Consider the following 23,016-nt stretch of genomic DNA (forward strand, 5'->3'; position numbering starts at 1 on the left):
ATGCAAAGTCTACTGACTTGTGGACATTAATTTTATATCCTGAAACATTACTGTATTTTTTGATGACTTCTAGGAGTCTTGTGATTGAGTCTTTGGGATTCTCTAAGTATAAGATCATGTCATCAGCAAAGAGGGAGAGTTTGACCTCCTCTGCTCCCATTTGGGTTCCCTTTATTTCCTTGTCTTGCCTAATTGTATTGGCTAAAACTTCCAGCACTATGTTGAATAGTAAAGGTGACAGAGGACAACCTTGTCTGGTTCCAGTTCTAAGAGGAAAAGCTTTCAGTTTTACTCCATTCAGTAAAATATTGGCTGTGGGTTTGTCATAGATAGCTTCAATCAGTTTCAGAAATGTGCCACCTAAGCCTATACTCTTTAGTGTTCTAATTAGAAAAGGATGCTGGATTTTATCAAATGCTTTTTCTGCATCTATTGAGAGGATCATATGATCTTTATTTTTGCCTTTTGTCCATAATGTTTATGGACATGCGTATGTTAAACCAGCCTTGCATCCCTGGGATGAAACCTACTTTTTAGTAATAAAAACAGAGGCATCATTCTGCCAGACAAGGTGATATTACAAGTCCACAATGATCAAAACGGCATGGTGGACGGCGCCTGTGGCACGGTGAGCAGGGCACTGGCCCCATATACCGATGGTGGTGGGTTCAAACCCTGCCCCGGCCAAACTCTAACAACAACAAAAAAAAAATAGCCGGGCATTGTGGCAGATGCCTGTAGTCCCAGCTACTGGGGAGGCTGAGGCAAGAGAATCGCCTAAACCCAGGATTGGAGGTTGCTGTGAGCTGTGATGTCATGGCACTCTACCAAGGGTGATAAAGTGAGACTCTGTCTCTAAAAAAAACAGCATGGTATTGGCACAGTGCCTGCCAAAACCAATGACTTTATCCACAGCCATGCTCACCCTCAAACCTCCTGCTGACTGGTCCAGAGTGGAGCCCTTGCCCCAGGAGCACAAGATCCATAGCCTGACCTGTAACCAGATCACTTTCTTATTAGGGATAATTAAAATTGGCTCAACAGACACAGTACTTTGCCATCAAGAAATGACACACATTTCTATTGTTCTATTGAATAATAATAGTGATGGTGAAGCTGGGCCATTCCCACAGCCTGAACTGCCCTCTCCCCTTTCCTTCTTTCCAAACAGTCCTCTGTCTATGTTTGGGCAAGCATAGTGCACTTCTCTGGGACGTTCCCCACCTTAGGCATTTCTGCATCCCCTTATCTCTGCCTTCTCTAACTCCTCATGCCTTTCCAGTCATCTCCTTGCAATGGAGAACCCCATCTAGGGTCTCTGGGCATAGCTCCCTTTGTGATGATCTTGTTTACACTTTGCTGTATAGTTCTGTTCCCTTGTGGTGCATCATATCACCAAGCTCAGTGGAGAACCAATTCAAAGTGTAGAGAGGTATCCGTAGTTCTGGGGATAACCATGTAACAGATTAAAATAGGGTATCTCATACTGGAGGACAGAGGTAGGCTGAACTTGGCTGGGTTAGGCTCCTGGAAAAAATTCACTAGCCTTGGCAGGCACTGTAGTGACATATCTCCTTGGGGTCCCCTGAAACTGAATTCAAAGATGCTAGCGCTGCAGGGAAGATGGTTCATGACTTTGATTGTCAAAGGAGCCTAGGTCCAGCTGAAGGTCAAGAACTACAGGTTTATAAAACCAATTTATGGTGCCCAATGATCATATTACTGTACACAGCTATGATCTAATACTAATAAAAACAATAAAGAAAGAAAGAAAGAACTACAGGCTGTGACCTCAGTCAAATCAACCTGCTGGCCCTATTCCCCTTGGTGCCTTTGAAATCAGGACAATTCAAGCAGGTTCATGAGGAAGAGAAAACATTTACTTGTTTCCAGAGATTTTCACACTTTGCTCCCTGTTCAGCCTGAGTTCCACATGCTGGTTTCCTGAAAAAAGCAAGTCATGAAATTTTCCTCATTTATAGCAAAATGTAATTTAATTAGTAGGATTATCATTTTTTAAATGTTACTATGTTTGAAAAAGTTACATATGCATATGATAAAACACTACAATGATTGCAATTGTTATTGTAAAACATTAAAATGGCATAATGCTTTTACACTGTCAACAATGATTTTGTTTTAAGTTTTTTGGTAGATATTTTTATGAGAATAAAGAAATTCCCTGCTATCAATAGTTTAAGACTTTCAAGTGCCATAAATGGGAGTTAAATATTATCAAATGTTTTTTCTAAAACAATTGAAATGTTCACATAACCTTTCTCTTTTAATTTGTTGATGAGTATCTTAGTGTTTATACTTTTCTATGTTAACCACCCTTGAGTCCCAGAGTTAAATCCAACTAGGTCAGGGCATATCATCTTTTGATCACTGTTGAATTTGGTTTGCTACTATTTAGTTAGGATTTTTGCTCATGAGTGAGACAACAAATCTACCTTTGTTGACCTGGCTTTTGACTGTTTTAGGGGGTGTGGATGTTGTTCTCATGTGTGATGTCCTCTTTTTCCCATCTCTGGATTGATGTGACACTTGGATTCACCTCTGTAGTATCAGCCTCTAGATGACCCTCAATGGTCCCTGTCATCTAGTCATTATGCCCCTACTTAAGCGCTCTTCTTTCTGGTATTCTAGTAGGCTGGGGCATCTGTATTGTTTAATAGCTGCCCATGAGCGAGGATTGTAAACTTGCATCCTGGTTTGACAGTCACTGGGTGTTCATCCATAGGAACCATGAGAATGCACAAGGGAGACCCTCCCCACAACCTGCCTGCTGAGGCTATGGAGGAAGCTCGTAGGGCAGATGATGGTTGACTCCTGAATGATCTTTACAAATTTATCAGAAGGAATATGGGTTTGGCCTACTCCAAGCTAAAGAACAATCTGTGCTGACAAAAAGAGATATGGGTATGTCACACTTGGGAAGCTTAAGAAGTGGCAAATCATTCCCTTTGTTTAAAATATCATGTACATATGAAGAAGTGGACTGAGACAGGATTGAAGAAGACAGCTGTGGCGGGTCTTGAGTTCTACCCAGAGGCATTGCAATTTTGTCCTGTGGGTGATAGGGGCAGTGGGAGGGATTTCAGAGAAGGAGGACTGTCACAAGGTCCATGTACTCTGTGGCTCTGTCTGGTAACTGGGAAGGGCATTCCCTGGAAAAGACCTGTCCAGGGTCAGGAAAAATAAGATGGGAGATTACTGCAATGATGAGAGTGAGATAGGCATAAACTTTGCTGCCCTATTGCAACACACTTATCTTTATATTTATCTCTTCTTTCAATGATTTTCTATTTCAATTATTCCCTTCTGTGTGGTCTTATGAAACTTTCCTCATATTTTCTGATTTCTCATTTACTTCATTGGTTTTATGACCTTTCAGTTTCTGCTTTCATGGCAACCCAAATGACTCTGATTACAACATGTCAGAACTATTTGCAACATCCCCATTTCTGCTAATAGCACAAATTCAGTGCATATACAAGTAATATGTAGAAGATGTGCATGTTGTTTTTGTCATCACAATCCATTAGATAGCACTTTCTACCTACACTGGCAGCGTGGGAAGGTATGATAGGGAATAGTTACCTTATGTGAGGCTGGCATTACCCATCAATTATTTTAGGAGGCCCCTTGGAATGCAAGCAAGTCTGCCACTGGTACAATCTGGAATCACAACATCTGGCTCCATGCTCTGGTTTCATGCTTTAACCACATGGGTAAATCTCTTCACATCTGTCTGTTTCTGCAACTATAAAGTGGGAATTAAAATCATCCCAGCCCCACTTTTCTCACAGAGCTTTTGTGAGAATCAACTAAGAGACATGGGAAAGAACTGTATGAACCATGAAGTGCCGTGGAGATGTTAGTGGTTAGTTTAGCAAGAAATAGATGCTCTGAAATAGAGTAGAAAGTGAGCAGCCATGACTAAGTCTTCCTCCTCCTCTTTCCTTTGCCTTAAAGTCCAGCAAGATGCTTATACTTCAGGGCCAGAAGGTAGAAAGGACCTTCCTCTGCCTCACCCCAGTGCTCATTGATGGCTTTTCTACAGAGTCTCAGCTTGTCTCTGTGTGGAGGGCAGAGCTCTGATCACTCCCCATGTAGAAGGCCTGGGCTACAGTGCTGGTCCCACAAGAATTCAGTGTGGCCTTGGCCAAAGCTGAGCCTGTGTTGGAGAATAAGGCCTTGGGTTTTAAAGTTGGAGGATTTAAATGTGAATCTTGGTTCTGCTAGTGATGTGATGTAACTTCAGATGGATTAATTAACAATTTGCTCACCTGTAAACTAAGGGTGATAACAATACTTATGTCATAGATTGAACCAGTTAATGTATGAAAAGTACTTAGAATGATATATATTAGCTATCACTAACTAAGGTAAGGTCTACATGTGTGTGTGTGTCAGTGTGTGAGTAGGTGGGTGTATGTGTGAGAAACCCTTTCTCTGCAATCCAGTTGAAAAGCCAGTTTAGAATATATTTCTCAGAGCAAGTTTATGTGTGTCTCTCACTGCACAGGGAAGCTAGAGTCCAGCAAGGGGAGTGGGTGGGTTCCAGCCCACAGCTGGCACAAAACCTACACATGAAATTCACCCATTTTCCTTGTTCACTGCCTGAATGAAGAGCTGGGTTCATATATTAATTAAACTTTATATGGCTCAACTATGGATTTTAACAGGTGTCTCTTGGCAAGCAACCCAAGCTCTCAAACAACAAAAAGAAGGCAGTAGGAGAGTTGTTCCTTAATACATTTTACCAGTGAGATGTCTGTCTGCTCAGGCCAATGTCAAGCTTCTCTGGGGACTTATAGGCCTGAGAGATGGGAAGAGTGGGCAAGGGGTGAGTAGCAGCTCTTGCAGTAGGCCTGAGAGTGGAAAAGGAAAAAACATAAGGAAGTGCACAGGCACAGCTGGAGGGTCTTCTATTTCTGTTGAGTTTTAAGAGCTTTGAGGTTTTATCACTCAATCTGGGATCTTTAGGCCACCTAGATATCAAACGTGGGGCCTTGTAGTGATAATGAACTGATAAATTTCTACAAGCTCATTTCTGATCTCTTCCATCAGGAATGCCTCTGGGGGCTCCGAGGTGGTAGTGACTGTCCGCTATTACAGGCCTCCTCCTTGCCAGTTCCTGGGGCCTGTTCTACTCAATTAGAAAATTCTCCACTCCTCAAAAAAGAGGCCATCTTCTTTGAACACACTGCCCACTTAGAAAGGCTCAGAGCATCTTTCTGGAATCCTAGAAACTGTGTGTACCTGTAGTGATCTCTACCCCATCACTGGTGGTGACAATGCTTGAGGTCCACCTGGCCACTGGGGCTGCTGTTCTCTTCTCTCTCCTCACACCCATTGTTTGCTGACCTGCAATCGGTCCAGAGAGAAGGCCCATTCATTATTCAAGAACCCATTTAGCTTGCTGTCTACTGCAGGGCAGAATTCCTGATGGTTTGCAGGAAGCAGCAGGAATAATGCTGTTTGTGCAGCCATTAACTCCATCTTGCCCACCCCTTCCTTCCTGTAAGAGCCCTCTTGCCTACAGAATCACAGCAGTTCCACATCAATGTGCAGAGATGCAGCTGAGGCACAGCCAAGCCCTCCTGCCATGTTAACAATCCAGGAAGATGGCGTGGTCACCACAGAGTCAGAGGAAGGGACACACAGGGCCCCAGCAGTTTCACCCAGCTCAACTCCGCCAGCCTCTCTGGATGCCCCCTGTATGTGAAGCACTCTGCTAGAGGCTGGGGACACAGGTGTGAATAATATCAGACTGTGCCCTGGAGAAGCTCATGCTCTGGTGAGGGACACAGACCCAGACACACACAGTGGTGACCATGGGTAGAGGAAACAATAGCAGAACTGCAGAATGGGACAGGATTGCCCAGAGAGGAAAGGAGCTATAGCTGTGTGGGGAGGTTGGGGAGGGAGGACTGTAACAGAAGGGCCTGTCTGGATTTAAACCATGAGTAGGAGTCCCCTAGAGGGAACAGGGTTAGTGAAGGCAGGGGAAACCATGTGGATAAGAGCTGTAGTTGTAGCTTGTCTCACATTGGATTTCAAGTATTTAAGAATAACAGCATCCATAGAGATGATAGCAGGTTAGAAGAGATTTTATGTCAATGTCTTGCACATGAGATTGTTTAAAAGCCCATAACCTCTGGACTTACAAATAACACTAATTGCATTGTTAATGATTTCCTAAGGAATATGAACTCAAAAGAGGTCAGTGTAGGAGCATCTGTGATGCTTTGCCAAGTGAGAAGATGGAGAAGGCTCCTCTGATGCAAGTGGGGCACAGGAGGCCCTGCTATTGGCTACAACTCCACATGCCACCTCCTTTCCCAGCCTATAAACATTCCAGCTGGCCTCACTGAATCACCTGGGCAAAGAAGGGAAGCTGCACTTACCAAGTCCAGTAAAGAACAGCACAAGCCAAGATAACAGCTCAGAGGAGAGAACTGAGGAAGCAAAGTGGAGATGGACCTCATCCCAGACTTTGCCATGGAAACCTGGGTTCTCCTGGCTGCTAGCCTAGTGCTGCTCTACCTGTAAGTAAATGTCCCTGCTCCACTCTTCTGTTACCCTGGATGTGTGATGCCAGTCAAGCCCCTCTCTTCCCTGACCATTTTGAAATTGAAAGAGGTATCAAGAGGAAGTGGCTGCTATAAGCACACAGGGGCTGTTGATCTTATCCACATCTGCTGAAGGAGTAAACAATAATCCCTGCACATCAGTATTCCAATATCAGTGACTAGGAGGGTTTATTGACAGTATTTTGTCCTAGTGATGATCTTGTGATTGGAAGTTTTGACCAAGACTAATTAACCAGAACATAGCAGAAAAAATTAGGCACCATGAATTGGGAACCTCACCCCAAATTCTGACGACTCTGAGGTCAAGAGGAGCTGGTTGAGTTTTTGTCGTATTATCTTCACTTTCAGAGTTCTGGGTCTGTTACAGGACATGTGTACAGGGATTATTCTCCGTGGACCTGTGTGGTTCCTGTTCCCCTGCCTTCTGCCCCAGGCATCACTGAGACAGGGCAGCAAAGGCACCTTAGACTTCACAGGAGGCCCTCACTTGGCCCTTTCCTGTTTTATGTGCCCTTCCTCTGGAACTTCTCTTCCTCATATAATTCAATTTATCTGCCCTGTTAGATGCAGAAACATCTAAGAGAAGAATATACAGAGCAGAGAAGATCTGGAGGAAGACTTCAAGTTTTACTCTCTTCTTTCACCTTTTCCTTCCAGGCTCTGGGCATAGAGTTGTTTTTTTTTTCTGCTCTGTATGTTTCTCCTACCAGCATGAGCAGGCCAGAGCTACAAATCCAACTTAAGTGATCTTAATCTCTCAGCACAGATTAGTAAACAAATGTGAACCAATAAGGATATAAAAGGCATCTAGACAGGAGTCAAGATTGAGTCTGAGAATACTCCTCACCACTCAGAAGCTCATAAGTTCTGGTCTGTTATGCAGGTACTTGAGGGCAGAAGGGTGGGTATCTCACCTGCTTGAAGCCTAGGCACAGGGACACATCGTGTCACTCCATGTGTGGTCTGTTTGATAGTAGGACTATCATCAGAGATCTGGGCAGCCAGACAAACAATACCTTAGCTCTAGAAGACACTAGTGCAGCCCAAGAGTCTGTAACTGTAGCACAGATAAGGCCCTTGTTATTTCAACACAATCATGATAGAAATGATTGCCTTCTTTGGTTAGCCTTCATTTTTACAAAAATGGGCATTACTATGCATAAGAGGAGAGCTAGAAGGAAGCTAAAAAATTCACCAAGCCCACCTTCTACCTTTGCAGGATACCATGTGAGTTTAGATGCTAGACTAGATGTTTCCTTGGGGGCCAATGCTATTGACAGATTAACTTCATTTCTTCATTTCATGGCTTCACTTGAGAGTTCCTGTAACATGTTAAAAGCTCAAAAGCAGAATTAGTTTATTGATTTTGCCATGGTTGTAACAACAAAGGAAGGAAGGCACTGAAGTGGGAAAGACTAAGGCTGTCCTGGGTTGGGCAGTTGGTGCACAGGCATCCCACTTGCTGTTCAGAGAAGGATCCAAATGCCAACTTGGGCTTAGACAAACTGCTCTTCTTGAGTCTTTCATTTTATTACATATTATTAGAAGAATTAGATTCGTACAGAATATTTGGAACCTCTAATTGCCTTAAAGTTTAACCTATAAAAAAGATGGGAGAAGTCTTAATTCAACTGTCTGGAACATGTTATTGTTACTTACATTATGTGGCATAATGCATCTTTTGCTATCAACAGGAAAGTACCTGAGGTTTGGAAGGCCCCTCTCTTTGAGCTGAAAGCACATGCAGGACATGTGGTACCATATATGCACACAATACTTTTCAGCCACACTTTCCCTATTTGCCTCTATGGGGCCAACATGGGCCCAACAGCTTCATGGTTAGATGTGTGAGTGGCAGCCCCTCCCCTCAGCCTCTCTTCTTCCTCCCATCTGCCTTCCCTCAGTAGCACTAGAGCAGGAAGGTCTCAGGGATCCATAATGCTCAGTTGGCAGAGTCTGTACATGACACACCAAAGATATCTGCACCAGTCTTTTGGGTTTTCCTACAGAGGGAGCTGATGTGCAGAGGCAGAAAAATGGATGCTTTGTGCCTGACCACTTCGGAAAGATGAGCGAGCCTGGCACTGTACTTCTTAGCATCACCTGTTGGAGGGCCAGATTCCATGAGGGCAGGAATGGCCTGAACATGGATTCCTTAGTCACTGGTCTCCTTGAAAAGTGTCATTATGGGAACATATGGATTAATCACCCTTCCATATAGCTGAAATTATCCAGATGATCTGATGACTGAGACTTGGGGTGAAGGTGAAAAGTGCTCAATTTTCTACAAGTCCAATGAAAGCTTTGAACAGAGTTGTCATTCCATAGAAATAAGAACACTGTGACTCCTCCAAGACCTCCCTGTGAAGGCAGAGTTAAAAAGGGCCAGATCCTAAAACAGGGTCAGTTTCAAGGGAAGGAAATGCATAAAAGCCTCTGAGGAAACTGTAAGAACCTTGTCACCATAGGCTCTCAGTAACCCTCAGTGACTGAGTGGATGCAATGATGCAAAATCTTATGATGGGATTGGAAGAAAAAAAATTTCTTGCCCTTTCCACCTAGAATGAAAGTATCCAAATTATAAATTAGCTAATTTATTAAACAAGCTTAAAAAAACAAAATGGTCTAGAAGAATTCCAGACCAAAGTTGTCAGGAGGACTCAATACATTTATAAAGAATTCACTTTAAAATTGGCACCATGAAAACTTCAGCTGCTTTAGATAATCATTGTGACTTTAGGGGCTGGAACGAGTCTAGAGAAGAAATGAGGAGTGAATGTAATTATTGCTGTTATTATTTGGTCTGCATGTTACCGTCCTCTGTTGTCTGTTCTGGCTCCTCAGTCAGTGACTGGCCCACCTCCAAATCTGTAAAATCACAATCCCTGTGACCTGGCTTTCTCTTTCACTTTATAGATATGGGACCCATTCACATGGACTTTTTAAGAAGCTGGGAATTCCTGGGCCCACACCTCTTCCCTTTTTTGGAACTTTTCTGAGCTACCACAGGGTGAGTGTCCTTTGATTCCCTCCTTATTTCTGATGGTTGCCAACACAGAGTTAGTGCATCAGTGCAAATGTCCCTCTCAAGAGGAAGTTATAAGATTTTACACTTTCAAAAATGATGTGTGTATCTCACCTAGATGGCCATGTTTACCTGGAACTCTCTTTGTTACTCTCAGGAGCCTCAGGTTTGCCCAGCTGAACAGTCCAGATCTCTGGCAGATCAACACTCGATGTTTGGGCTTGATGCCCAGACTTTGTGAGCATCATACTCAGGATTCTCCTTATGCCCAGTGCCAGTTCCCAGGAAGGTCCCATCATGGGACCTTAGTTAGCAATAGAAGAAAAGCAGAAAGTGTTGCCGCGGTAGTGGTCCATTAACCTGCATGTACCAGATTCAAACTTCTGTCTAGAGAGACAGCTCACAAGTAGTATATATTTTCCCCTTTCTTATCAACATCTTTGAAACTTCAGTTTATCAAGCAGCCCAAGAATTCACCACCAGGTAATTTGCACTTACTTGAATTCTCTCAAGAACTATTAAGTTCCCTGGAGGTATTGCCATAGCTGTACCCCCACTTTTGCTCCTCATGACATATTGGGGATCTGGGAGACATTATAAAATAGTTCTGCTTTGCTTCTTTTCCTTCAAAGGCAGCACCTCATAGGTGAGTGTGAGCGGGAATGAGTATAACTGAGACAACACCATAGTCATTTTTTGGCTTAGATCTTAAGCCAAATATGCGTTTTGGGTTTGTTTTTTTTTTTTAACCAAAGGCAGACTCACTGAACAAAATCGCTGAAAGAGGGTGAAGATTTGATGAATTTATCAACAATTTAACTCAAGTGAGTAAAATGACATATACCACACTGGGAATTTTAACCAGCCCAGAATGGCTAACCATGCTTTTCCCTTCATGGACATATACCATATACCAAGATTAAGCCATGAAGAAATATTAAGAATACCCAAATCAGACAAGGACACAACAGAAAAAACTACAGAACAATATTCCTGATGTACAGAGATGCAAAAATCCTCAGTAAAGTATTAGCAAACAGAATCCAAAAACACATTTAAAAGATACATCATGATCAAGTGGGATTTATGCCAGAAAGGCAAGGATGTTTCCACATAAGCAAATCAATAAATGTGATGTATCAAATACATAGAATGAAGGATAAAACCATATGATCATCTCAGTAGATGCAGAAAAATCTTTTAATAAAATTCAACATCCTTTCATGATAGAAACTCTCAACAGTTTAGGCACAGAAGGAAAATACCTCAATATATTAAAGGCCACATATAACAAATCTATATCTCCCACCCTACTGATCAAGGAAAAAGTTGGAAGTCTTCTAAGAACTGGGACAAGACAGGGATGCTCACACTCATCACTCTTATTCAACATAGTATGGCATTCCTAGCCACAGAAATCGAGCAAGAGAAAAAAATATAAGTCACCCACAGTAGAAAAGAAAAAGTCAACTGTCTCTCTTTGCAGATGACATGATCTTACATATTAAAGATATATTTTAAAATCCATCAAAAAACTGTTAGAATTGATAAATCCAGTAAAGTTTAGGGTACATAGTGAAGGTATAAAAATTAGCATTTTATACACCAATAATGAACTAGATGAAAAAGAAATAAAGAAAGTAATCTCATTTATAACATGATTTCCTAGGAAACTGCCTACAAAAATATATCTAGGAATTAATTTAACCAGGAAGTGAAAGACTTATACAACAAAAATCCAAAAACACTTTCATAAAAAAAAAAAAAAATACTAACAAATCGAAAGTCATCTCATGTTCATTAATCAGAAGAATTTCTATTGTTAAAATGATAATACCCAAAGCAATCTAATGATCCAATACAATCCCAATCAAAATACCAATGTCACAGAAATAGGAAAAAACAATCCTAAAATATGTATAGAACCAAAGAAGACTCTGAATAGACAAAGCATACTACAAAGTATAATAACCAAAAGAGTGTGGTAATGGTATTAAAACAGATACATAGACCAATAGAACAGAATTAAAAACCCAAAAATAAATGCATGTATGTGCAGCCAACTGATTTTCAACAATGATTTCAAGAACCTAGAGAAACGAAACCCTCATCAATAAATGATGCTGGGAAACTGAATATTTGTAAGAATAATGAAGCTATCTCTCACCATATACAAAAATCACCTTGATATTGATCCAAGACTTTATCATAAGACTGAAACTATAAAACTACTAGAAGAAAACATAGAGGAAACACTTCAGGACTTTGGTCTAGGCAAAAAAAAAAAAATATGTCTAAGAACACAAAAAACACAGGCAACAAAAATAAAACTAGACAAATGGCATTAAACCAAAAACCTTCACAACAAAGAAAACAATTGGCAGCATGAAGAGACAACTTGTGGAATGGGAAAAAATGCTTTGTAACTATTCATCCAATAAGGGACTAATGTCTGGAATATATAAGGAACTCAAACAAGTCAATAGCAAAAAAAAAGAAGAAGAAGAAACAATCCCATTAAAAATTAGATAAAGTAGCTGAATAAACATTTCCCAAAAGAAGACATAAAATGGGGCAGTGCCTGTGGCTCAGCGGGTAGGGCGCCGGTCCCATATGCCGGAGGTGGCGGGTTCAAACCCAGCCCCGGCCAAATTAAAAAAAAAAAAAAAAAAGAAGACATAAAATGGCCAACAGATATACGAATATATGTCAAGCATTATTAATCATCAGGGAAATGCAAATCAAAACCATGATGAGACACAACTTTACCCCAAGTAGAGCAGTTTTTTTGTTTTTGGGGGGTGGGGGTTTGAGACAGAGTCTCAAGCTATCATCTTGGGTAGAGTACTGTGGTGTCATAGCTCACAGCAACCTCCAACTCTTGGGCTCAAGTGATCCTCTTGCCTCAGATTTTCTATTTTTAGTAGAGATGGGATCTTCCTTTTGCTCAGGCTGGTCCTGAACTCATGAGCTCAAGCAATCTACCCACCTTGGCCTCCCAGACTGCTAGGATTACAGGTGTGAGCCATCATGCACAGCCCCAAGTAGAGCAGTTATTATCATAAAAACAAAACAATAGATGCTGCTAAGGATGCAGAGAAAAAGAAACTTGTATACACTGTTTTTGGCAATGTAAATTAGTGAAGTTATTATGCTAAATACTACAGAAGTTTCTCAGAAAACTAATGACAAAATTGCCATATAATCCAGCAATGTCACTACTGGAAAGAAAATCAGTATATTGTATGGTGCCCCATGATCGCATTAATGTTACAAAGCTATGATTTAATAATAAAAAAAAGAAAACCAGTATATCAAAGTGATACTATATCCCTATGTTAATTGCAATGCTATTTACAATAGCCAAGATATGGAATCAAAATGTTCCTCAGAGGACAAATGGATGGTATACCACAAAAGGTGGTATATATACACAATAGAATACTATTCAAACATAAGAAAGAATAATATCCTGTCATTTGCAGTAACATAGATGGAACTGGATGTTATGTGAAATAAGCCAGACACATCTTCATGTCAGATATCAGATATTCTCATTTATATGTGGGAGCTACAAAAGTGGATTTCATAGAGGTAGAGAGTAGAATGATAGTGACTAGGGGCTGGAAAGGGTTGGGGTGGGGATGAATAAAGAGAATGATAAATGGATACAAACATACAGATAGATAGTTATAATAAGCTCTAGAGTTCAATAAAACTGTAGGGTGACTATAGTTAACAACAATATATTGTATATTTCAAAATGGCTAGGGGAGAATATTTGAAATCTTCCCAACACAAAGTAATAATAAACATTCAAGGTGATTTATATCTTAAGTACCCCAATTTGGTTATTACACATTATATGTATGTATCAAAATATCACATGTATCCTGTGTGTATATGTACAAATATGATGAATCAATTTAAAAATTAGGAAAAGTTATACCGATCTACCCTAATCAAGAGACAACAGTGGATCCCATCATGGATTCCTAAAATTCTAGGGCCTCATGGGCTGATGATATGGTTTAGTAGAGAATACTGAAGCTTTGTTCAGCCTTTCTCTTATTCAGGTACTATGAACATCAGAAAAAATAGATGTTTACTTTAAGTTGGATCAGTTAGAATGTTTGGGCTGAAAGTATAGACAATGCAACTCATAATTACACAAATAACACAGCAAGTCAACTCAGAATTATATACCCGAGAGACATGAAAAAATATGACCATACCAAGACTTGTACATATATGTTCCTAGCAGCATTATTCACAGTAGTCAAAAAGTGGAAACAGCTCAAGCTTCCATCAACTAATGAATGAATAAGCAAAATGTGCTATATCCATATAATGGAATATTATTCAACTACAAAAATGAATGAAGTGCTGATACACACTATAATGTGGATGAACCTTGAAAACATTCTGCTTAACAAAAGACCAATTTATTTTATGGTTCCCTATATTAAATAGCCATCATATGCAATTCCAGAGAGACAGAACTTAAGAGTTTCTAGAGCTGGTATGAATGAGAGAAGTGGAGTAAAAAGAAAAATACAGAGATCCCCAGTGTCTTCAACTTCCTAATTCCGCTAAAATTCAAGAGAGTTTGTGAGATAAAAGTAAAGGATTTTGAAGGAGGAGATAAAAAAATGTGCATCCCCTGAGACACTCACTGACTTTTTTTTTTATTGTTAAATCATAGCTGTATACATTACACTCACTGACTTACTCTCAGCCTCAGTTTCCTCATTTGCCCATGGAGGTGATAACTCAGAAGGTTCAGAGACTTTAGAGACAATGCCTGCAAGAGCAAAAACACTTCAGAAAGATGATGAGTTACCTTATTTTTGCCATGTATAGTACATTCTCATCTGTAATGCACTCCCATGTATAATTCCCACCCACATTTTTGGCCCAAACTTTCAGGAAAAAAACTTTCAATTTAATTTTTTAATTTAAATTTTTGTTTATATTTAGGTACCTGGTTTTTATTCTGTAAAATAATTTTAGCATTTATTTTTAACATAATATGGTACAAGACATTTTATGTATCAAAAACATAAGCTAGACTGCCATCTCCCGTGTAGTAAAGTGTACAAAAAGAAAAGTGTTGTTCTTCATCTGCTGAAAAGGTTTGGTTGCAAGTTCCTCATAAGTTCAACAAAACTGATTACCATATTCCGGGGTATTATTTTGCATATGGATTTTGTTGTTGCTTTCTAGTGTTATACTTTTACCACATAAGCATAAATAAAATAATTTAAAATATTTATTTAGATACAGAATTAGTACTACCCTTTGTATAATGCACGTCTTTATTTTTTCTCTCAAAAATTTGGGCAAAAAGTACATATTATACACAGCAAAATACAGTGCTTAGTATTCACAGACGAGAGGAAGTCATTTGGTATACATGAAACTCAAAGAAAATTACAGAATGACTTTAAATTCTTCATTTCAAATATCTTCTCTATGTTGTTCAATCCTTGCCTGTAAGATATCTTTGAATGAGAGCTTCCCTCTAACTTCCAGGGATAAACAGTAAGCCTGATTTCATTAGACTGAACTCTTTTTCGCCCCCAATTAGAGATTGGGTATGGTACATTTGGAATAATAATCAAATTGTATTTTGTTTCTCTTCTCAGGGTATTTGGGATTCTGACCTAGAATGTTATAAAAAGTATGGAAAAATGTGGGGGTGAGTATTCTGGAAGATTCCATTGCTGCTATGATGATGTACCCCACTGCAGGGAAGACAAGCTCAGTCTAGAGCCTCTTGGAGTTTATCTATTGTAAAGTTTTGGGAAGCTTGTCCCACCTAAGATCCCATAAGACCAGCTGTGAAGGTCTGCAGTCTGAATTGGACTTAGAACTTTGCAGGTTATAACTATTTCTGGAGATTTTGATGTCCTACAGACTCCTAGCCTCACTTTCTATCCAGTGTCTGGCTGTTGCCCTGTTTTCCATTTTTCCTTTCTGAGGTTACTTTTAATTGCATCAAATGCATTATCTCAGACTCTTTTAATATGTGCTCATAAATGCATAGCATAATCTCCTTTCTACATTGATTCACTTTTCATTAGAAGTAAAAATACTTTTTATTTAAATTTTGGCCATAGTATGTGTATTTGAGAACTGTGCTGGGAGATAAATAAACACATTGGGAAACCATTTATGCTCATTATTTTTTACATACTCTGAAAGTGTTGAAGTTTTTCTTTTAAGCTGATTTTCAATAGAAGTACAATATTTCCTTGTCTGCCCAATTCTGTTGACTTTAAAGAAAACATGTAGGATGGTGTAAACTATTGTGTTCCTTGTGCCTTGGTGGACTTTATGATTCTGTAATGTGTGGCCTCAGCCAACTATAGCAGCTGTTCCATTTCAAAAATGCTAGAGGTTTGGTGAGAGCAGCAAAAGAGGCACCATCATGTGGCTTGTATACTACCAGCAAGTAGGAGAAGGGTGTACCTCTTCATACTTGTTCATCTTCTCTCATTAAGTCCTCAAAAACCACAGCACTGGCCACAGTACTCTGCTGACTTGGCGTGGCCCATAAAGGCCACGTGACTGAGTAGAAAGAACACAGAGTGAGGGATCTCAATGGACATGATGCCAAATGCCCTTTACAACATTTAGTACTTGTGAGCACTTGATAATTGACTTGTTTCAATTTTTCATAGATGTAACATTCTTTTTGATAGTAAAATATTCTACACTTATAAAAAAATTGTGGGCTCAGCACCTGTAGCACAGTGGTTACGCTTGGCCACATACACTGAGGCTGGTGGGCTCGAACCCAGCCCATGCCTGCTAAACAACAATGACAACCTCAACAAAAAATAGCCGGGGACGGTGCCTGTGGCTCAGTGAGTAGGGCTCCAGCCCCAGCCAAACTGCAACAACAACAACAAAATAGCCAGGCTTTGTGGTGGGAGCCTGTAGTCCCAGCTACTTGGGAGGCTGAGGCAAGAGAATTGCTTAAGCCCAAGAGTTTGAAGTTGCTGTGAGCACTCTACCTAGGGCGACATAATGACACTCTGTCTCAAAAAAAAAAAAAATTATGGAGAATGGTACAGGAAGTAAGCATGTATTCCCACCTAGACTTAAATGTTTCCTGTTATTTCTAACCATGATCTGTTTGAAGAGCTATTTTGTCCTTAAATGTCTATTTCCTGCTTGAGCCATGTTACCCTTTATTGTATGAAGACTCGCATGACTTTGCTGATCAGAATCTTCTCCGTGTCAGGTCAGTAAGGATTTAATTTTGAACGGACCTAATGTTGCTATGTATTGTACCACTAGGGGTACGGATTGCTTGACATCAGGATCATTGTTTGGAATCCTGGGCGTGGCTCCAGCTGCAGAATCTGTGGGGTTTATTTGGCTCTTTTTTCCTGACACAGGTTGTATGATGGCCGACAGCCTGTGGTGGCGATCACGGATCCCGAAATGATCAAAACAGTGCTAGTGAAAGAATGTCATTCTGTCTTTACTAACCGGCGGGTAGGCATCCATTGCAAAGAATTTAAAGAATGTATATTTATGTTTTATTTTGAAATAATTATATATTCACAGAACATTACCCAAAAAATGTACAGGGAAATTCCATGAACTCTTCATCCTATTTCCCCAGGGGCAGTGTCTTACATAATTATACATACAGCAAAAGAAAATTGATGTTGATGCAATCCACAGAGCTTATTACTATTTCCTCAGTTTTGTGTGCCCTTATTTGTGTGTTGGTGTGTGTACGTCACTCTGTGCAAATTTATCAGATGCAAGAATGTGTATGTCTACTGGCACAATCAAGACTCAGAACAGTTCCATCACCCTGAGACTTCCTTTGGCTGTTTTCCATAGTCATGATGTGTGGCTTGTATATCTGAGCAAACTGTTTTTTTTTTATTTTAAGGAGGCCAGTTTATTAGTTTTTTCTTCCATAGACTGTGCTTTCAATGTCATATCTGGAAATTCTTCCCTAGCCCACTTCCATGTTAATTTTTTTTCTAAGGCAATATATTTGGATGCTTTATATTTAAGTCTATGATCCACTTAGTATTAATTTTTGTATAATGTATGAGGTTTAGGTCAAGGTTCATTTTTTGTGGCCTTTGGCTGTATTACTGTTTTAATACCACTTTTGGAAAGAATACCCTCCTTCCACTGAATTGCTTTTGCACCTCAAAAAACATGTGAGCTTATTTGGGTGCATTTATTTCGTATTGTCTATTCTGTTCTCTGTATCACTGTGCCTGTCCCTTGACCAGTACCACAAGTGCTTTTTTTTAATAAATGGATTTGTTATGTAAAGTTTGGATTCACTTGGGGATCTGGAGGGTCATATGTGGCCCTAAAGCCACAGCTTTCCCATCCCTAGTAGTAGATGTATACTTAAGTCTTAACAGTAATTGTTTTAGCTGTCCTTTGCCTTTTTATACAAATTGAGAATAAGCTTGCTAATGTCTACAAACAAACTTACTGAGATTGTAAATAACTGTCTTAAATCTATAGGTCAATTTGGGGAAAATTCATATCTTTACTATGATGAGTCTTTCTATCCATGAACACAGTATGCCTATCCATTTCTTTGGTTTAGGAATGTGATTAATTTATCTGTGTTGGTCTTCTATCCTACAACCTTGATGAACTCACTTATTTGGCCTTGAGATACTTTTGTATATTCCTTCATATTTTTCACATTGATAATTATGTCACCTGAAAATAGAGACAATTCTGATTTTTCCTTTCCAATCTATGGGCTTTTTATTTCTTGTTCTTCTCTATTGCACTAGGAATTTCAATATGGTGTTTAAAAAGAGTGGTGAGAGTAGACATTTTTTAATTATTCCTGGCCTTTGGGGTAAAGCAGTCATTCACCATTAAGTGTGATTTAGTTGAAGGGTCCTTCTCCTCCTAGTTTGCTGAGTTTTATCACCAGTGAATGCTGGTAGCATCCATTTTAAAACAAAAAGGAGTTTTGGAAGATAGAAGAAAGTTACATGCAGAGTTTTGTTTCTTTTTTAATAGGCCAGTCTCAAGTTGGAAAACTGAGTTTCCTTTTGCCTTCTTTTCTTGGAGGAAAATTTAAAAGAAAAGAACTTTCATGTTATGTCATTTTTTTCAAAATAGATTTCTAATCATTTAAATATTACCTACTATTTAAAAAAAAATTATATCAAGGCATCCTTTTTTCAAGTTGCTCATACTATAGCAAGTTACACTATAGTACAGGTAAAGATGAAACTGGTTAAGGTAGCACACAGTCCACCAAGGCCAACTTTCCATCTGTTATCAGTCCCCTTCTACTCTATGCAAACCTACCAGAGGTAATAGATCTTGTTCCTGTCTATTCCCCTGGAAGAATAGGTCCTCTACCATGTGGAACATTTACATTTAAAAGAAGACTGGAAACCAAACAAGGAGCTGGGTGTTCCCACCCCCATACACATACTCAGAGTAGGGCAGGCATTTGGGATAAATCTTTACTGAGCATCTAGCATAGGGCTTGCTACCTAGTTAAATGTGCAGACTCAAGTCCCAGAATATTTGTTAAATAAGTGATGCCTATTTAACACATTTTCTACACATGTGGAAATCTGCAAAACTTATATACGACAAATGTTTTTGCTTTGGACTCTAGTCTTTTGGTCCAGTGGGATTTATGAAAAGTGCCATCTCTCTATCAGTTGATGATGAGTGGAAGAGAATACGAACGTTGCTGTCTCCAACCTTCAGCAGTGGGAAACTGAAGGAGGTATGAAAAGGACTTTCCAAGGGGTAATCCACTGAGTTTGGACTTCTTAGAAATGCTTTTTTATCTTTATATTTAAAAGAGAAAGTACCAAATTTATTATAAAATATCACTTACTGCTCTATGCTCTAAGAAAGTGATGTTCTTCTGGGACTTGAGTCTGCACATTTAACTACATGTGGTGTTGTTTTATGCTTAGATGTTCCCCATCATGAGCCAGTATGGAGACGTGTTGGTGAGAAACCTGAAGCAGGAGGCCGACAAAGGCAAGACCATCAACTTGAAAGAGTGAGTAGGAGTACAGTCTCTGGGTTCTGAGCTGCCATGAGACACTTTAGCTGTCTGCCACTGAGCTGATGTTACCAGTGTAGAATTTCTCCAGTGACCAGACAGAAGCAGGGTGTGGTGTTACAACTCTAGTGGGACTCCCAGAAGGGGTCAACTAGCACAGAGGCAGGGCAGCTGGGAGGAGAGGGGAGTGCAGGGAAGAGTCTTGTCCATTGTGCTGAGGAGCTGGGATTTACTTACTCTGATAAATTTTTGCCTTGATTATTCTGGAAAACAAAATAAATACTTTAGGAAAAAAGGGGGGGATTGGTTGGATTACACCTGCAGTGCATCTTACAGGGATATATGTGAAACTTAGTAGATGTGGAATGTAAATGTCTTGGCACAATAACTAGGAAAGTGCCAGGAAGGCTATGTTAACCATTGTGATGAAAATATGTCAAACGGTCTATGAAGCTAGTGTATGATGCCCCATGATCATATCTATGTACATAGCTATGATTTAATAAAATAAATAAATAATACAAATGTAAAAAAAAAAAAAAAGAAAAGTTTTGGGTCTAGAGAGCATGGAATGGTGGAGCATAAAAGCTCTTGGTACCAATTGGCTGGAATGAGTGGAGCAGGAATATGACAATGGGAAACTTGGGACAACTTTAATGCCTTCATGATTTAGTAAGAGGATACCACCAAAATGCTATTAAAACTTCCCACCACTTTTCTTTCCTCCACTCTCAAAAAAGAGAGGGCCCTCTAAAGACTATAAGGGTGATTGGTGGGATTACACCTACAGTGCATCTTACAAGGGTACATGTGAAACTTAGTATATGTAGAATATAAATGTCTTAACACAATAACTAAGAAAATGCCAGGAAGGCTATGTTAACCAGTGTGATGAAAATATGTCAAATGGTCTATAAAACCAGTGTATGGTGCCCTGTGATTGCATTAATGTACACAGCTAGGATTTAATAATAAAAAAAAAGTACTGAGACCCCCCAAAAAGGTACTGAGACTCTATAGGTAGAGTACCCCTGTCATTTACTATATAAGCAAGGATATTTTTGAATTACACAAAAACAACAGGTGCACACTGAGCCTTCCTACTGGGACACATGGTGTCTTAGCAATGGGGTCCCCTTATCAATTTTGGAGTGATCTATTTTTTTTTAAATTACTACTGTTCTTGGTTACTACATTTTATAGAGATGATCTGCCCTCAGGTTGATCTCAGATCACAAGAGTTAGGAAAAGTGGATCTTTCTGGAGAATTAGCAGGGAATATAGATGATAACGGGTGATACTTCTGGCAACTCATAACAAGATACTGCTGTTCTGTAAAGTGCAGAAGAGGAACCACCTCTTGGAGTAACTCTGTAGTGAGCCAAGACCTAGATCAAGGTCACCATTTTTGGCACCTGGCAAGAGTGAGTTATTCCACTCACTATTCTGCTGAAACATGGTGCTTACACCTGTGCTGACACCCACACTCAACACATGCTCCTGTATTTTACTTGACTCTCAGTCTCTGAACCCCTCTGAACTCCTTGAGTTTAGAGTTGGGTCTGACTCACCTTAGGGTCCCCATCACCCTCAGCACAGGGCCAGCAGCATCACTGCCACCAGATAACCACATCATGAGTAAGTAGGATGGGAAGTGATCCAGTAAGTAGTTCTGAAAGTCTGCAGTTCCTTACCTGTCCTAACCAGACATATGTATTTACACACACATCTTGCTGCACATGCACCACAAGAATGGTAAAGAAGTGCTAATTTCAGTTTTCACGTCTTTCTCTACTCAGCATCTTTGGGGCCTACAGCATGGATGTGATCACGGGCACCTCATTTGGAGTGAACATTGATTCCCTCAACAACCCACAGGATCCCTTTGTGGAAAACATCAAGAAATTCTTAAAATTTGATTTTGCCACTCCCTTCTTTCTCTCAATTTGTAAGTGGAGTGCTGTGTATCTCTCTTTCTCTCTCTCACTCAAAAAATAACAGATTTATTGAGATATAATTCACATACTATATAATTCCATCACTTAAAATGTACAATTCAGTGGTTATTAATACATTTAAAGATATGCGCAGCCATCACCATTATTAATTTAGAAACATTTTTGTCACCTGAGAAACCCCATACTATTTAACTGTCACTGCCTCTCATCCCCTCTAAGCTTTAAGCAACTACTAATCTACCTTCTATCTCTGTAGACCTGCTAATTCTGGACACATATGAATCGAATCATATATGTGGTTTGTGACTGGCTTCATTCGTTTAGCAATATATTTTCAAAGTTCATTATTGTTGAAGCATGGATCAGTATGTCCTTCTTTTTATAGCAAAATTATTTTCCATTCTATAGACAGCCTGCATTTTTGTTTATCCATCATAGTTGATGCACATTTCAGTTGTTTCCATCTTTTAGCTCTTGTGAATAGTGCTGCTGGGATAGTTGTTTACAACTTTATATTTGAATGTTTCTTTTCAGTTCTTTTGGATATATACTAAGGAGTGGAATTGCTGGGTTATACAGTAATTTTATGTTCAACTTGTTAAGGAACTGACAACTGTTTTCCACAATAGCTGTACCGTTTTATTAATGCATTCTCACCAAACATGCATGATGGTTGCGATTTCTCCACATTTTGACAACACTGGGTTTTAGATAGCTGACATCTTTTTTATTATATCCATCCTTGTGGGTGTGAAGTGGCATGTCATTGTGGTTTTTACCTGTATTTCCCTAATGGCTAATGATATTGACCAACATTGGCCATTTGTGTATCTTCTTTAGATAATTGTGTATTCGTCTATTACTCATAGATAATTGAATTATTTTTCTTTTTGTTGTTGAGTTTTAAGGGTTCTTAATATATTTAGATACAACACTTTATCAGAAATATGATTTGCAAAATTTTTCTCCTGTTCTGTAGGTGTCTTTTTACTTTATTGCTAGTGTTCTTTAACATACAAAATCTTTATTTTGATGATGTTCAACTTCTGTGTTTTGTTTTTGTTGCTTGTGCTTTTGGTATCAAATCTACAAATCCATTGCCAAATCTGTCATCGTGAAGATGTGTTCTCTTGAGTTTTTCTAATGTTTGCATAGTTTAAGCTCTTGAATTCAGGTTTTTGTTGCATCTTGAGTTAGGTTTTGTATACAGTGTTAGGTCCAACTTTATTCTCTTGCATGTGGCTATCCAGTTGTCCCAGCACCATTTGTTGAAAATACTATTTCTTCTTCATTCAGTAATCATGACAGTTTTCACAGAATTCAGAATTCAGTGGAGAGTAAGTATATACGTTATTTCGGGACTCTAAAGTGTATTTCATTGAT

The 23,016-nt window shown here is 39.4% G+C and overlaps 1 protein-coding gene across 1 annotated transcript in view; it reads left to right on the top strand.

The window, feature by feature from the left end:
* The first annotated feature begins 6,383 nt into the window (after window positions 1-6,383).
* Window positions 6,384-23,016, top strand: part of LOC128561596 (cytochrome P450 3A4-like) — a 29,495-nt gene continuing 12,862 nt past the window's right edge. Inside the window, exons 1-7 of the mRNA XM_053556037.1 lie at window positions 6,384-6,557; window positions 9,519-9,612; window positions 15,276-15,328; window positions 17,037-17,136; window positions 19,274-19,387; window positions 19,584-19,672; window positions 21,475-21,623. Coding sequence (XP_053412012.1) covers window positions 6,487-6,557; window positions 9,519-9,612; window positions 15,276-15,328; window positions 17,037-17,136; window positions 19,274-19,387; window positions 19,584-19,672; window positions 21,475-21,623 — 670 coding nt within the window. The 5' untranslated portion in view covers window positions 6,384-6,486. The remainder of the gene's footprint in view (window positions 6,558-9,518; window positions 9,613-15,275; window positions 15,329-17,036; window positions 17,137-19,273; window positions 19,388-19,583; window positions 19,673-21,474; window positions 21,624-23,016) is intronic.

Source organism: Nycticebus coucang, chromosome 12 (assembly GCF_027406575.1).
Source record: "Nycticebus coucang isolate mNycCou1 chromosome 12, mNycCou1.pri, whole genome shotgun sequence".
NCBI lineage: Eukaryota > Metazoa > Chordata > Mammalia > Primates > Lorisidae > Nycticebus > Nycticebus coucang.